The sequence below is a fragment of the Bos grunniens genome, chromosome 19, assembly GCF_055505025.1.
Source record: "Bos grunniens cultivar Pamir isolate PY7600 chromosome 19, Bosgru_T2T1.0, whole genome shotgun sequence".
NCBI classification, from domain to species: domain Eukaryota; kingdom Metazoa; phylum Chordata; class Mammalia; order Artiodactyla; family Bovidae; genus Bos; species Bos grunniens.
Genome location: NC_141183.1, coordinates 17,847,877 through 17,865,269, shown reverse-complemented (window position 1 = coordinate 17,865,269; position 17,393 = coordinate 17,847,877). Strand labels below are relative to the sequence as shown.

General features: G+C 37.8%; 1 protein-coding gene across 5 annotated transcripts in view; it reads right to left on the bottom strand.

The window, feature by feature from the left end:
• NSF (N-ethylmaleimide sensitive factor, vesicle fusing ATPase) overlaps nt 1-17,393 on the bottom strand; it is a 150,319-nt gene that overhangs the window by 102,572 nt on the left and 30,354 nt on the right. For all 5 annotated transcript variants that reach the window (XM_086357213.1, XM_086357209.1, XM_086357212.1 and 2 more), the window contains exons 5-8: nt 16,685-16,851; nt 13,418-13,525; nt 13,017-13,092; nt 10,422-10,577 (exon numbers count right to left, since the gene is read on the bottom strand). Coding sequence is in view for 3 of the 5 variants with exons in the window: in XM_086357209.1 (XP_086213335.1) it covers nt 10,422-10,577; nt 13,017-13,092; nt 13,418-13,525; nt 16,685-16,851 (507 nt within the window). In the remaining 2 variants the exon portion in view is untranslated. The remainder of the gene's footprint in view (nt 1-10,421; nt 10,578-13,016; nt 13,093-13,417; nt 13,526-16,684; nt 16,852-17,393) is intronic.

Genomic DNA, 17,393 nt, shown 5'->3' with positions numbered 1-17,393 from the left:
TGCCATCTATACCACTCATTTAGCATTCTATCACATACTGGCTTTTGATACTATTGACATTTGTTAGGTTATATTGTTTAACTCCTAAATGATTATTTGATTTTCACATTCATGTGCCATCTCTAAGCTGACAGCTCACTAAGAGAGAGCTTCTGACACAGCCCCAGCAGCCACCCATTTCCTGTAGTGTGCTACAAAGAGCACCCAAAGCATACGAAGCACGGGGACTAGAGTTACTGGGGAGCAGGCATCACAGTCCTACCACCAGTTCTTCACATGTCTTGAGCTCATGACAATCTGAATATATCAGGTTACTGCAAAAGTAACATCTACAAACTTTAGTATCTTAGAAAGTTTACGGATTCATAGACTGAGTGTCTATACTTCTTACTGCAGGCCAAGGTAAGTCCTCAGGTTTCTGCCATATTCAAGTTCCAGAAAATCTACTAGAAATAAGAAAATTAGGGAATCCCAATTAAGACAGTTCCTCCATTCAAATTTTAAAACCCAAACAGATACTTCTTTATGCTTTCAGTCAAGACACTCACTGCCCAGACAACAATCTGAGATTTTAGAAAATATCTCTACTCTTAAAAACAAAAATGGTTAGAAAAAGGTGGGAAGAAGGGGAAGGAGTAGAAGCAAGGAAAAAGAGGAGGAGGAGGAGACGAAAAGGAGTATGATAAAGAGGAAGGAGGAGGCGGTAGTTTAACTCTTTAGCAGAGGAATAGAGGGCAAAAAGCTTAAACAGTTGTCTGACATATAAATGAAAAGGTCAGACTTCCATAGTTATTAACCAGCTCTATATATGCTCAGTATGCAGAATTCTACCAAATCACCAAAGTACTGGGTAATGTCTGAATGTGAAGACTGTCATTTATAAGTGTGTACAGGAAATGGTAGTGGGTGAGGCCAGACCTATAGACCTGCAGTGCTTTAATAATTCCTCCCTCCCTTTTCACCCCCCAAATCTATTAGGTCTAAGCTCTTACAACCTTATATATATGGAAAGGTTGAGAATTAATTCAGGAAGAAAGGCAAAAGTGAAAGTTATGTACTCATCATAGGATATTATCTGACATAAAATTCAAGGCTTTATTGACTACTTGACTCTTAACTTCATCTCCTCAATATCCAGAGGCAACTCGGAATACAGACTCTGAAGCCAAGCATCCTGATTCCCAGTTGCAACACTGCCAGTTACTAGTTGTACAAACTCAGTGAGTCATTTCCTTTCCTCTTTTCCTCCCCCTGCTTCCTGGACCAGAGACCCAAGTTCTAGTACTAGTTCCACCATTGACCTGGTTAGTGACCTTGGGCCACAATTTCTGCACCTGTAAGGAGAAGGCACCAGGGGATGTACTAGATCAGTGGTTCTCAACCAAGGGTGATTTTGCCCCCAGGGGACATTTGACAATGTCTTGAGATATTTCCGATTATCACCACTAGGTTTGAGAGGGACAGTGCAACTTGGCTTCTAGCCGGTAGAGGCCAGAGATGCTGCTGAAAATACTACAATGCACAGGACAGCCAGTACCTCAGGACAAATAAATATCCAGCTCAAAATGTCAACGGTGCCACAACTGAAAAACCTATGGCTTCAGCTCCCTTGAAGGTCACCTCAGAGGTCCCCTAGAAGTAAGGCTGAGAAGCCCATTTTAATAGTTTTATATTATGGGCTTTCATGAGAAAACAACAACATAAGAGTTAATGACATGCACTCTCAGGCTAGATTCAGTCATTTCAGTTCAGTCGCTCAGTCGTGTCCGACTCTTTGTAACCCCATGGACTGAAGCACGCCAGGCTTCCCTGTCCATCACCAACTCCCAGAGCTTGCTCAAAGTCATGTCCATAGAGTCAGTGATGTCATCCAACCATCTCATCCTCTGTTGTCCCCTTCTCCTCCTGCCTTCAATCTTTGCCAGCATCAGGGTCTTGCCCAATGAGTCAGTTCTTCACATTAGATGGCCAAGGTATTGGAGTTTCAGCTTCAGCACCAGTCCTTCCAATGAATATTCAGGACTGATTTCCTTTAGGATGGACTGGTTGGATCTCCTCACAGTCCAAGGGACTCTCAAGAGTCTTCTCCAACACCATAGTTCAAAAGCATCAATTCTTTGGTGCTCAGCTTTCTTTGTAGTCCAACTCTCACATCCATACCTGAATACTGGAAAAACCATAGCCTTGACTAGATAGACCTTTGTTGGCAAAGTAATGTCTCTGCTTTTTAACATGCTGTCTAGGTTGGTCACAGCTTTTCCTCCAAGGAGCAAACATCTTTTAATTTCATGGCTGCAATCACCATCTGCAGTGATTCTGGAGCCCAAAAAATAAAGTCTCTGTTTCCATTGTTTCCCCATCTATTTGCCATGAAGTGATGGGACCGGATGCCATGATCTTAGTTTTCTAAATATTGAGTTTTAAGGCAACTTTTACACTCTTTCACTTTCTTCAAGAGGCTCTTTAGTTCTTCTCTTTCTGCCATAAGGGTGGTGTATCTGCATATCTGAGATTATTGATATTTCTCCCAGCAATCTTGATTCCAGCTTGTGCTTCTTCCAGCCTGGCATTTCGCATGATGTACTCTGCACATGAGTTAAATAAGCAGGGTGACAATATACAGCCTTGATGTACTCCTTTCCCTATTTGGAACCAGTCTGTTGTTCCATGTCCAGTTCTAACTGTTGCTTCTTGACCTGCATACAGATTTCTCAGGAGATGGGTCAGGTGGTCTGGTATTCCCATCTCTTTCAGAATTTTCCACAGTTTGTTGTGATCCACAGTCAAAGGCTTTGGTGTAGTCAACAAGGCAGAAATAGATGTTTTTCTGGAACTCTCTTGCTTTTTCGATGATCCAATGGATGTTGGCAATTTGATCTCTGGCTCCTCTGCCTTTTCTAAATCCAGCTTGAACATGTGGAATTTCATGGTTCACGTATTGTTGAAGCCTGGCTTGGAGAATTTTGAGCATTGCTTTGCTAGTGTGAGAGATGAGTGCAATTGTGTGGTAGCTTGAACATTCTTTGGCATTGCCTTTCTTTGGGATTGGAATGAAAACTGACCTCTTCCAGTCCTGTGGCCACTGCTGAGTTTTCCAAATGTGCTGGCATATTGAGTGCAGCACTTTCACAGCATCATTTTTCAGGATCTGAAATAGCTCAACTGGAATTCCATGACCTCCACTATTGTTCGCAGTGATGATTCCTAGGGTTCACTTGACTTAGCATTCCAGGATGTCTGGCTCTAGGTAAGTGATCACACCATTGTGGTTATCTGGGTCATGAAGATCTTTTCTGTATAGTTCTTCTGTGTATTCTTGCCACCTCTTCTTAATATCTTCTGCTTCTGTTAGGTCCATACCATTTCTGTCCTTTATCGTGCCCATCTTTGCATGAAATGTCCCCTTGGTATCTCTAATTTTCTTGAAGAGATCTCTAGTCTCTTCCATTCTTTTGTTTTCCTCTATTTCTTTGCATTGATTGCTGAGGAAGGCCAGACTGAGTTCAAATCTACCACTTACTAGCTATATGTCTTGGACCAGTTACTCAACCTTTAGAGACTCACTTACCTTTTCCATTAAATGAGGACAATACAGTATGTACCCCATAACGTTGTTGTGAGGGTTAAATAAATTAATAGATGTAAAGCATTTAGAGCAGTGCCTGGCCCTATATAATTAACAGCTAACATCACCATTACCACCTGAATACAGAAGGAAAATTGAAAAAAAAAAAAAAAAACCAACCATTTTACTTTAGGAGTCACATGAATTAGGTTCCTGAGTGGAAAGGTTTTTAAGACCAAAGGGATTCAAGCATGGTTGCTCACATGGCAGACACTCTGCTCTCCCCCAATCCCTTCTCCCACTCCTTCCTCTCTCATGCTTCCACAGCTGCTTAAAGTCTCTAAAGTCTCGGGTGCAAATGTTCTCACGGTTGGGAGGGAATACAAGCTACTTGCACCCATTCCATAATACAAAAAGTATATCCATTCTACAATGCAGAAATTAACTGGAGGAAGTGGTCTGTTACACATCAAGAAACTGTTTTTATCTTTCAGGAGAAAAGGACAGGTGTGTCTGCCTATGCTTAGCAAGGGGCTGCCATCGTAGCTCTTGGGATCCAGGCCTGTCTCTGAGCTCTCCTTCTCCACAGAAACTTCACCAGGGAGAGGGACATCCTTGTCCCCCAGCTCCCTTGATGTGCCGTCAGGGGAGCTGCCATGAGACAGACAGAGCCTATATGGTTGTCTTTTTGTTTTTTAATTATACAAGCAGAAATATCACAGTTAAACATTCAGAGAAGAGGTACACAGAGTGAAGGAACAAAGTCTCTCTTTATGTCCCATCCTTATTTCCCTTTCATGGAAGCAGGCAAGTTTTTTTTTCAATTTAATGTGAGTTCATATTGACTTTTCTAACAGCATTTACTTTAGTATGTTTAATTATTAAAACGTATCTGTATGTTTAGAGCTATATCATTTTAAGATTTGTTTCACTGTATTCCACAGTAGGTTGGGAAGGATGCAGCCTAATTTATTTAATCATTTCCTCACTGGCGGACATTTAGGTAAAAACTTCAGACTTCAACTTCACAATGACACAACTGTTGATTTGTAAGTAACTCAATTGTAGTTGCCAGCAAATAAAATCCAGTGGTGATTCTATAGATAGTTCTGCCTTCCTCAAAGAAAGAAATCATTCTAAAAGTCTATTTATAAATTAAAAATGCCAACTGAATTTACATATAATTTGACTCTGAGATAAAAGCATAACTATAACATTTATATTCAAACATAAATAAGTTTAACTTAAAAAATTAAAACCAATGAAAATTTAATTTTAGGTTAAAATTTTCAGCATATAAAAAGGCACCCATAATATTTCTCAGGGTGTCTGTTTTATCTTTATATCCTGCTCTACAGTTTCTGAAAATCACACAGTCATAAGGCCATTTTCTTCTTCTAATTAAAAAAATAAGATAAATTCCCCAACCTGAAGTTAGAATTAGTAAATTATCACATTCTTCATATTCAAGTATCATCTATAAGTACTCAGTGGAAAAGCAGAAGGGGTGAGTTTTGCATCTCTAACTAGTGAGCAATTGCTTTCTTTTCCTTTCCTAATAAATTACAGGCAGACTTGAACAGATGTCAGGTTGGCATTCAAAACCTAAAATATAGCTGAAAAGCAAGTTATGACTAATACAAGGAAAAAAGATGAATGTCAGAAAGCTTCATTTTTTTTTTGTTTTTTTTCAAATTTCAGATAAGCTCTTTAGCCTTAGGGTTCCTTTTACAGAGCCCTAGAGTTCGGCAAGATGTCTTAACCCCCATTTAAATTGCAATCTCTCCTCATGTGTGGGGGTGTGAAAATGCATTTTAAGAGTGTCAGTGTTTATGTTAATCTTAGCAAAAACTCCCTCTCTCCCAAATATGGCATGGACAAAACCTCAGCGCCCTTTCTTCCTCCGTATTTTATTTGCACTGTTTTTAGCATGTGAAAGATGTCTGCATGTGATTGAAAGGCTCCTTATCTTCTCGGCAACTGACTTGGTAGAGTAACTGCAGTTTCACTGGTAATATCAGAAACGAGTTGCTTTCCTCTAGAATTTCAAGAGAGACTTTAAAAATACAGATTGAAAATAGGTTTAGAGATGGAGGCAGAGAAAGGGGGACAAGAAAGAACACAGTGTCAGTTTCAAAGAAAGGGGGCACAAGATGCTAACTATTGGCTGTACCCCCCACGGGGTGGCCTGCATTTCTATCACAAAGTATAGTGCTGGCTCTCAGTTGTGTCCAACTCTGCGAGCACATGGACTGTAGTCCACCAGGCTCCTCTGTCCATGGGATTTTCCAGGCAAGAATAGTGGAGTGGGTTGCCATTTTCTATTCAAGGGGCTCTTCCCGACCCAGGGATCCACCCTGTGTCTCAACGGTCTCCTGCATTGACAGGCGGATTTCTTTTACCACTGAGCCACTTGGGAAGCCCAATTACAAGGTATAGGTCCACCCAAGGACAGGATGAGGCTTGAGGCCTTTAAGTCACTACACTCTTTCTTCCAGCTCTGAAACAGATAACTTCTGCCAAAGCCACTTTGCTTGATGCATGTGAACTTAGTCCTAAAATTATATTAAGAGACAGTAATTCTTTAACAATTATTTCACTGTTCTTTGAAAAAAAAAAAATTGTTGTTTTTGCTCTGACATTTATGGTATAGAGGTAACTGCCAGGGATGCCAAAAAAGGAAGTTTCTTTGTACAAACTATCTTTTCCAACCAAAGAGCTATAATGAGAATGGAGGTGATCCTTTGTCCAGAGCACTATCCACACAACTGCACACCAGGCAGTAAGCGTGGTGAAGGGCTGAACAGGAGCACAAGGGCATTCCTCTGACACCTCAGTGTACGCAAGGGCTGAGGCGTTTATTCACCCTTACTTAACGAGGCTGGTTTTTGATGCCAAGGTTTCTATCTGGGACCCAAAAGGTACTTCTATTATCCCACAGAGTAAGGATTTAAGGTCTTTCCTAACTAAACGGATATCACTGTAGGCGCTGGAGGACATCCTAACTAAGAGGCTGTTGGGTACCCACTAAGTGCAAACTTTAGGTCTAGTTTTCCTTGCTAATGCTTTCATGTGCTTTTAAGGAAGAGCAGCCCCATGTGGGTTTTGGGGTGAGTCCAACTGCTCCAGACAAGGAAAAAGTAAATAGTTACAATGATGCAGAAAAGAACAACAGAAGCCAAAGTGCATTCCCCCAAAGTAACTCCTTTTCCTAATTCTACATATGAGCTTTCTTCCACTCTCTGTGGGGCTGGTTGTATGTGACCTCTTTTCCCCTTAAAGACCTTCCTTGACTTTAATTCTATATATAAAAAAAATTTTTTTAACAGGGGCTTTCCTGGTGGTTCACCAGTAGAGAATCCACCTGCAAATGCAGGAGACATGAATTGGATCCCTGATCTGGGAAGATCCCACGTGCCTTGAAACAACTAAGCCCATGTGCCACAACTATGAAGCCTGCACTCTAGAGCCCAGGAGCTGCAACTAGTGAAGCCTATACACCCCAGAGCCCGCGCTCAGCAACAGAGAAGCCACTGCAATGAGAAGCCCACGCCCCGCAACCTGAGAGCAGCCCCACTCACTTCAAGAGAAAAGCCCATGCAGATTCAGCATAGCGAAAAATGAATGAATAAAAATTTTAAAAGATTATCTCTTAAAATACTATAACAAAAACAGGAAGGTGTATATTACATACTTGCAAGTGTTTCAAGAGAAAAACTAACCTATGGGAAACTCTGGGACCCTTATTTCATGTCTATTACATTATCTGATCCCTATTTTTTCCTGCGTAATTGTGGGCCTCTGGTTAATTCTTTAGTCTCTTTGTATCTCATCAGCAAAATTCTGTATGTATCAAACTATATATGCAATTTTGAAAAGCAACATGAAGTTTTACAGGCAAGAAGAAAGAACTATATTACCAAGAAGCATAATTATCAGTCTTATAAACACAATGACAGAAGAGAATTCTAAATTCATCACTTTGTGAACTTGAAACCTTGATATATAGGCAAGAAGATCCATTTAGTTAAGATTCCTGTTTACAAAGTAGACGTAACTCTAGACTCCATGGTAAAGACAATGATTTGGTCTCAAGCCAAAATAAAAATGTTCCCTGTTTAAATAAAACAGTCTCATAACCTACATTAATTGTTCTTTTCTAATCCTTATTTTTTTTTTTCATTTGAATTGATTTAACCAATCATATCCATGTCCAGTGAGATCCCATGCAGGTTGACTATTTCATTAACAAAGAATGAAGGAAAAAAAAATCAGCAAATTTTGTTCCCACTTGGCAGGGTAAAAGAACACAGGATATACATTAACAAGATGCATGTAATGTTAAATTAAATGTAGCAATTTGTACTTTCTATATGCCTTTATCAAAGCCTAATGAGAACTTTCTAACCACATTGTACTCAGAAGGCAATGAAATTTTTCTACGTAATTTCTCCAAAATTCAAATGAGAAAAGAAGCTTCTATAGGAAGATAAGGAATGATACACGCACAGCAAGAGAATTCTTTCTCAGCCATTTCACCATTAAAGAAGTAGCATAAGGACACTGAGAGTCTTCATTCAGAAAAAAGAAAAAAAAATGTCTTTCAGTTCAGCTCAAAAGCCAAGGTACCTTAAGACTTACTGCCTTCCCCCTACCCGGTTTTTAAATTTATTTTTAAAATGGAACATAACTGTTTTACAATGTTGTTAGTTTCTGCTATATAACAATGCAAATTAGCTATATATATGCATATATCCCCTCCCTTTTCAGCCTCCCTCCCACCCCAATTTATTCTTTTAAGTCAAATTGACAACACATGCTTCTTGATAACAAAAAGCCATAAAGATAAAGAAGTATTGCTTTTAAAAAGAACTCATTTATGCCTAAGTAAACCAATAGAAATATTAGAAAAATAAATCCATAAAAAATGTAATGGGTAGTAGTACTAACAAACAAACCTGAAATTCAAGGTCCTTGGTCAAAAAGCACGTTAACAACAAAAAGCATACTGTACAACTCAACTAATTTCAGTATGGACTGCAGAAACAGATTAAAGTCACTCAGAAATTCCAAATCTGTTTTAATTTCAAACTCTTCAAGAGCTGACAGAGTCACAAACCAACAGAAACGGGTTTACTTCTTTATAGGTTGTTCTCTCAACCTCAGAGAGAGGCCCTAATGAGCAAGGCTTGGACAATGCACAAACAGGAAACTAGTATCTGAATGCTCGTAAGCTTTTAAACCTTGAGAAAGTATTTTAATATAGTTAAAAGATATAACTTATAGAAGCAGCTGTTTTTCTACTTGTTGGCTGTAGAGGGATGGTGGTTTACTCGCTAAGTTGTATTGCCTCTTGTGACCCCATGTACTGTAGCCCTCCAGGATTCTCTGTCCATGGACTTTCCCAGGCATGAATACTGGAGTGGGTTGCCATTCCTTTCTCCGGGGATCTTCCCAACCCAGGAACCAAACCCACGTCTCCTGCATGGCAGGCAGATTCTTTACCGCTGAGCCACCAGGGGGAGTTTACATGTTCAAAGACACAATCATCATACTCTCTGTATGGGGCTCGGGCTTGAAAATATGTAAAAAGATATTGCACAAGAATAACTTAGAACATTTGGAATCTTATATCTCAAACATACTTAATATTTCCATGTCTTTAAAGTTTTATGGATTTATTGTGCCTCAAAATACACCTTACCAAGGTAGTGAACTATCACATTTTTAACTATTTTCCAAATTAAAATTCTGTTTTTTTATGGACTTGGCCTTTGTGTCTTTCAGATAAAAAAAAGTATCTTATTGCCATTTCAAGGTGTATAAAACTCAGGTGATGAGGGTCTCTGTCATTTTCTCTTAATCCAATTTCAAGCTTGACCTTTAGCCAGTGAACAGGTGTGTGCTGTGTGTAACTTATCAGAGTGAGCGACTAGGCCAAACGGCTACCAACAACAGGAGGCTGAGAGAACCGAGCACTTAGTGCCTAGAAAGTAGTTCTCAGCCCCACCATGATGAATATACTTTTATCTCCTAGTAGCAATTTAAAGATAAAGAGTGATGGAGGTGAAGGGAGTAATATATTTGTATTCCTTCAGTTTTTTTGGATACAGTTTTTAACACGAATAGTCTGCCAGAAGCTGTTATGGTATAAATTCCTTCTTCAGATATTCTGTAGCTAACATTCCAATCCAACGTATGATATACATACGAAAACAGTCATGACAGCATTTCCACCAGGGCAAATAAAGCATTTCACACATAGATAAATTAAATAAACCTTCAAGAAAGAAGTGATAAATGACTAGTGCATTTCTTTGTATGCAATGTGGAAATTCCTATGTATATTCTGCATTTGTCCTTTTGCATAAATTTAAAACATGCCAAGTATCCATTTACCAGGTATGAAGATGTATTAACTGGGTAATACAATTTTTAAAAAAAGCAACAGCTAATATTAGAACAGTATCCATAGTCTAATAGATAATGACTATTCGGCACAGTAAATCTGACCTTTCGTGAATCTTTAGAGTCAGATGACATTTCTAAATAGGCCCTGTTAAAAATTCATAAATATAATGAAATTTCTAAATATGTCCTATAGAGAAACATACTTGGATAAATAAATTAAATCAAGCAACCACAATTATTATGATTTTCCCATAAAATTAAAATGTAGTTTTAAAAGTCCTAAAACTTTAAAAGTTTTTTTAAGCTTTTTTAAAAGAGGAAGAAAACAGAAACAGTTTGTCAGGACTGAAAAATAATTTCAAAACATTACTGAAAACAGATTTTATCACATCCATTTTTTAAAAACAATACAAGATTTTATCCAATTTTTCTTTTTAAAACTCACCCATCTGTTCCACAATCTCTGGAGGAAATACTCTGGAAGCAAATGCTCGTCGAAAAATATCTGAAAACTCCTTGTCCAGACCTCCTATTCCCATTTTCTCAAAGTTCCAGTCAGGATTGATGATGGACTGGCGATTTTCCTTGGTTTTCGCTTTGCCTATTTCAAACAAAGATAATCAAATGTGAGAGAAGAACTTCATCATTAAGCGTAAAAAAACAGTCAGAACTCCCTGGGCATCCTCAGTGAATAAAGAAAAGCTATCAAACATGAAAACACCTTCTTAGCTGATTTTTTAAGAAGGATGAGTTTTGTTATATTCGCTAGTTTGTCTGGTCCCCATTTAGGGTCACTCATGGTGTAGTCAATCCATGAAGCTTGGTCTTATTGACCTCTAACTCCTAACCACGTTAACTAACTTGGTTGATTAGAAGAAACACCATGTGCATATCTGATGAAGAAAACACTAGTTGCCAGACATGCAACTGAAATCTAGCAGTCCCTCAAGGCTCCTAAAGCAATATTTAAAAATACATATACTTATCTAAATTAAGTATATAATCAGGAATTTAACTCTTCAGCCTGAAAAGATGTATGAAGTTTAATGTCTTATTTGCTTTTTCTTCATTTGCACAATAATCTAAAATTATCCTAAAGTCTTGGATGATTTCAAAATTCATGTTTTCAAATTCTTTCACAAAGAAGAAAATTATCTAACTTAAATGTCATAGTGCCCCCTAAAGAAACTCAAGAGAACCACATTAACTCTCTCAAACACAAAGAATAAAAGTGCCTTAGTACAGCCCACATAAACAAAAAAAAGAAAGTACTATAGTTTTCTTTTAATTAGGGAATAACAGGTCACATTAGAAAAAGTTTACCCTAGATGCTAACCGTATGGTTAGTTTTGTGGACTTAACACTTCCTTTACGAAGTAACCAAAAATACTTTTCTTAAACTCTACTGCCCTCTTGTGGCGAAATTGTACAATTTTACTTTCCAATGGTGGGGGAAAACTATTCATCACACTTAGAAATTACCTCCATTGTACAAAAGTCATGCAACTCTCTTGGAATAATATACCATATAATATACAAAGAAATCACTCCAGAAACATATTGGATCAACAACAGGAGATTATGATATATCCTAATTATGATCGAACCTTAGTCTCCTACTTGGTAGGTGGACGCTTTAGCACCAGGGAAGCCATAAAACAATATATTAGTCATTTAGAAACAATATTGTAGAAGTATATTTATTAAGATGCTTGAAATATGTTAAGCAAAAAGAACAAACTATAAAACATTATGAAGATATAATCAAATATTTTAAATTTTAGAGTGAGCTGTTTTTGAGCGCTTATTCATATTTCATGAAATAAATATTTTACAGTTGAAAAACAATAAAAGAGGAATGATAATTTATGGCTCTCGAGAAAAGGACACGCATTCAAATTTAAATGACTTTGGATATAAGTGTGTAACCACTGAAAATCCTCTACCTTGTACTGGGATAGACACCAACACAGGTAAATACAGTTAATGGCATCATTATGCTGATGACTTACTATTTTTAGAGCCCAATCCGCATTATTTTAATATAATAAAAGTGGGGTTAACGTACAAGAGTAGGACTGAACTATGAATGTGCTGGAAAGACTTTCTTTACCTGTACACTGATCGTTTAACTCAGTCACTAATGGAAATAATGCTAGTATCACATATAACACACATCCAGCTGAGGGACATTCTACAAAATACATGACCAGCTCTCATGGTCATGAAAAGACAATGAAAGTCTGAGGAACTGTCAGACACTGGAGAAGACTATGGAGACTAAACCACTAAATGCAACGTGGAATTCCGAGTTAGATCCTGGAACAGAAAAAGGACATGATGAAAAAACTGACAAAATCCAAATAAAGTCTCTAAAACAGTTAGCAGCAATGGAAACATGTTAATCTAGTTTTGGAAAAGTGTACTATGGTTACTTAAGAGGTACCATCACAGGAAGCTGGTTAAGTGTATACAGGAACTTTCTGAAATATCTTTCATGAATCTTCTGTCAGCCTGCACATATTTATTAAAAGTTTAAAAATTAATTTTTATCTATCTTTTCCTTTATTTTTTTAGTGAGGTTACTAGGAAATTTAAAATGACATACATTATATTTCTATTGGACAAAACTGATTTAGTGAAGGTTTTAAATTTTTTCTACATCAGTACATCCGAAAGATAGGAAATACTCCATGATTCTGTGATTGGCCTTTTCAAGGCAAGTGTCTCTGTTCTCCCTCCCTGTTTAATCACTGTAGTTGAGTCACGTATTGTTAACAGATGTGCTGTGCTTAGTCGCTCAGTCGTGTCTGACTCTCTGTGACCCCAAGGACTGTAGCCCACCAGGCTCCTCTGTCCACGGGGATTCTCCAGGTAAGAATGCTAGAGTGGGTTGTCAGGCCCTCCTCCAGGGGATCTTCCCCACCCAGGGATCGAATCCAGGTCTCCTGCATTGCAGGTTCTTTACTGTCTGAGCCACCAGGGAAGCCCATTATTAACAGATGGTCCCTCAGAATCTTCTAAAAATTGTAAATCTTACCAATAAGATTGAGTGATGAATTTTCTGCTTTTTCAAATGCAACCTGACTGTTTCCAACAACCAGCCCTATTTCAATCTATAAAGAAAGACAATAATTAGTAGTTAGTCTTACAGCAGATTTCTGGACTTCTCAAAGCAAGGTGAAAAACAAAAGAGAAATGAAGTCTCCATGAGCAAAGCAAATTTTTCAAACTATCAGCTATTTCAAATTACTATTAGATCTTCACATGAGTCTGTTTTATACTGTATTTTAATAACTATGCTGGCTTTAAAGGCAAATTTTCCCTACTATCTTAGAAGAGTACAGAATATAAAAGAAATCACTGAGGGAGAGAATGGCTAGGAAAATTGTATTAATTTGTACAAGGCACATCATACAGATTATCAGAAATAAAGCATACCTTCTGTCTTTTACCAGTTGCAGGCTCTCCCTTGAGGATACTAGGATCCATGGCTTCAATGTCTTTGACCAGTAAGCCAAAAAGCTTTTCATTGAAGCTAAATACAAGCTATGTAGAAAAGACGGGGGAAAAAAAATCACTGCATGATATAATGGTTTGATTTTCACATAATCGCCAATGTTTTTCAAACGCAGGCAAGCAGCTTTCTCTTGTATATCACTCTTCTCCACAAGGCAAACTACCCACATAACAAAGGAACTAACATTTACTGAGTGTCTGCTGTGTGCCAAACAAACATTACAGGATGTTCTGTAATACTCAGTAACTCTCTTGCAAAAAATCAGTCCTACTTTACCAGTAAGGATGCTGAGATTCAGAGAGGAGTTAAATGGGGCCTAGAGTAACAGCAAATGGCAGTGCCGGGATGCAAGCCTGGGTTGTGTGCCTCCACATCATGCTTTTCTACAATCAACACTAAGTGCCTCCCATGCGAGTGCAGACACAGCTTCTGAATGCTCGTTCACTCGCCAAATATTTATTAAGTGCCTTCTACAAGCTAGGCCCTCATTGAGGTTCCGGGGTACAACAAAAATACAATAAACAAGGCTGACTGTCCATCCTGCCACTACTAACTACCAAGAATGGGAATAAATACTAAGAAGAATGATTTAAGATATTTATTTCTTCTCTGTATTATGGAGGATTTTCTTTCGTGGGTTTGTAGACGTTTGCATGTCACTGGGTTTTAAATTATTACAAATACCAAGGCATTTTCTATTAAAATACAAAAGCTAAAAGAGAAGGTAAAAACAATGAAGTTTTAGTTAGGCAATTTGAGCACAACTATCAGAAAGTGTAGGAATCCAGAAGGACTATGGTGAAGCCCAAAAAGCAACGGGCAGGTAAATCAACAAACTGTCAGCTACCTATCACCCTGGGGAGCCGCCTCAATCCATCTAATTCCAAGGAGCAGCCCAGCGGATCTCTAGTGCATCATCCCATTTGACTGACATTAACAGTACATGGCGTTTCTTTCTTATTTTCTGTCTTTTCCAACTAGAAAGGAAACTCTACAAAGGTAGGAACTGTGTCTGTCTGATTCACCAAAGATTTACAGGGCCTTAAATAGTAGTTACTGAACTTGTACTAGGTGTTCAATAAGTATTTGCTAATGAATGGATCAACTGACTAGAAGGTTCTTGTCTCAGCTACACAGGGCAGCTCACAGGTCGTCTTTGGACCTAAATAAAATTCCTCATGTGCAAAATGAGGAGGTTAGACAAGATAACCTCTGAGGTTCATTCCAATTCCAGTACTCTTAAAAACAATAATATGTGTTCTGTGTCCTTTTCCTGTCTATCAGTAACTCAAGTTTTCAATTGTGAAAGTTTGATATTACGATATATGGGTTAACCAAATCCTTAAGAGTCTCGTCTTTCCAGGTAATACACTCCACTCATTTCCACAGGTCCCTCCTTCTGCCATTTCTTCCATTTTACAGGCCTTCCCACAGGAGAGACACAAGGACAGTCTATGTAACTCATGAGAGATCAGAACACTATAAAGCTGGAATTTTCAAACTTTTTGGGCTCAGAATCCTTTTATATTCCTAAACCCCCAAATTTTGTTTATATGGATTGTAATAATCTGTTGATATTCACTGTATTAGAAATTAGAACAAGAAAATTTATTAATTAAAAAAAACAATAATTAAGTATATTATATATTAACATAAATAACATAGTTATAATTTATTTTAAAATATTTCAATTTCCCAAGGTATAAAACATAAGTGAGAAGAGTGGCACTGTGACATTTCTGCAAATCTCTAATTTCTTGCTTAATGGAAGACCATTCAGCATTCATGTTTGCCTCAGCAGGCAGTGTAACTATGCACAACTCCACTTGTGAGAGAATAAGATGAAATGGGCACATAACACCCTTTTTAAAAAATGTTTTGGTATTAGATTTGACCTCACAAACCCCCTGAAACGGCCTCAAGGCCACAGTTTGAGAACAGCTGCTGTGGAGCTATGGGAGGAGGAAGGAGTTAATGATTCAGAAAAGTCACAGAAAAAGAGACAAATGGAATGGTAAGGGCAAAAGAGCAGAGATTATTTATGTAGAAAAACAAATAATAATTTATGAACTCACACATTTTTTTAGGTAAAAAAAAAATAAACAAAAGCACACAGAATTTCTTCTTAGGAGACCAAACAATGTACTAACTGAAGTCCAAAGAAGGGAGCAATAATAAACAGGGTCACTTTTTTCTTTTATTCTATTGGACTATAGTTGACTTACCCTGTTGCGTTAGCTTCAGGTGTACACCAAGTGATTCAATTATACACATATTCATTTTATTTTAGATTCTTTTCTCATATTGATTATTACAAAATATTGGGTACAGTTCCCTGTGCTATACAGTAGGTCTGTGTTGGTTATCTATTTTAAACATTGTGGGGGGGGGGCGGTGTGTGTGTGTGTGGGGGGGGGGGGGGTGTGTGTGTGGGTGTGGGTGTGTGTGTCCACCCCAAGCTTCTGATTTATCCTTCCCCCAATGTTTCCCTTTAGGTAACTGCAAGTTTGTTTTCAATAGCTGTAAGTCTTTTCTGTTTTATATATAAGTTCCCTTCTTTTTTAAAATTAAATTCCACATAAGAGTGACATCACAGGATATGTTTTTCTCTATCTGATTCACTTCACTCAGTCAATATGATAATCTCCAGGTTCATCATTGTTGCTACAAATGGCATTATTTCACTTTTTTATGGCTCAGTAATATTCCATTGTATATATGACCCTCATCTTCTTTATAAGCAATATTATTTTTAAGAAGAGAAAATCTGGGCTTCAAAAGCTCCATAAAAAACTGAATATATAGTTACATGTAATTTTCTTAAGATTCTCAAAGAAGCTCATAACCAAAAAAGTTAAGAATTACTTTTCTACAGAAATACATCAGGAAAACAGAAAGACATCCCCAAATGTCCCATGACAAGAAAAGAAATTTGAAATACATGTCTACAGTGTTCCCAAATTTACAGAAAGAAAAGCTTCTGTCCTTATACATGACACTGTAACCTAATTTATAATTTTTCTAAACAGTCTGCTAGAGGTTCAGCAAATATATTTCCCTCACTTTTTATCACTCACCTTAGATATAGCTATTCATATGCAAAGCTCCTCTCAGCTTTTAAAAAACAATTAATTTTGGACAAGTACAGAGATTAGAATGTCTCTAAATGAAAGAAAGTTTAAAACTACCTGTTGACCCACTGAGAATGCCTGGTTGTTGAACTGCTGAATAAATTCTGCGGCCATCTTGTCAGTATCATACGGGTTGGAGTCGATACTTTTTTTCTGCAGGAAATCAATCTCGATGGTCATCGTGCCAATACACTGCTTGGCTTTGTCAAAGGTATATAAGGACACTAGGGAGGAAACAAAGGAGCATTTTTTTTTAATCACAGAGACACCAAATCCTTGCTGTGCTTCAAGTAACTAAAAGTTTCACATAAATGAGTTAGAACGTGACCAAAGAGGGATTTTTCATGACGTTCATTGGAGGAATACATAAGGCACCAATATTTTTTAAACACAATAATAACCACTAGAGATGTTCTTCCCCCTGACTTAATTGGAACATACTAAACAGCAATCTCCTGTACTTTTACCCCTCACCTGACTGTTCTGGGGAAATTACAGCTGTCCCCTTCTTCCTCCTTCTCATTAGGCAGAGGATGAAGTGACAGAATGGGAAATCCTGGTGGAGATGGCATACCATGCTGTTTCCAAACAAGACTTTTGCTTGACACAAGAAAGAGCTAAGGTCAGAGGTGTGTGGACTCTTGCTTTAGCAAATTAATAGTGTAGGACCAAAACAAAAACCAAAACAAAACCAAAAAAACCTTTGAGAAAAAAATGTTTCCTAGAGGGGTTTCCTCCAGAGCAACTCAAGACTTTGACATTTCTT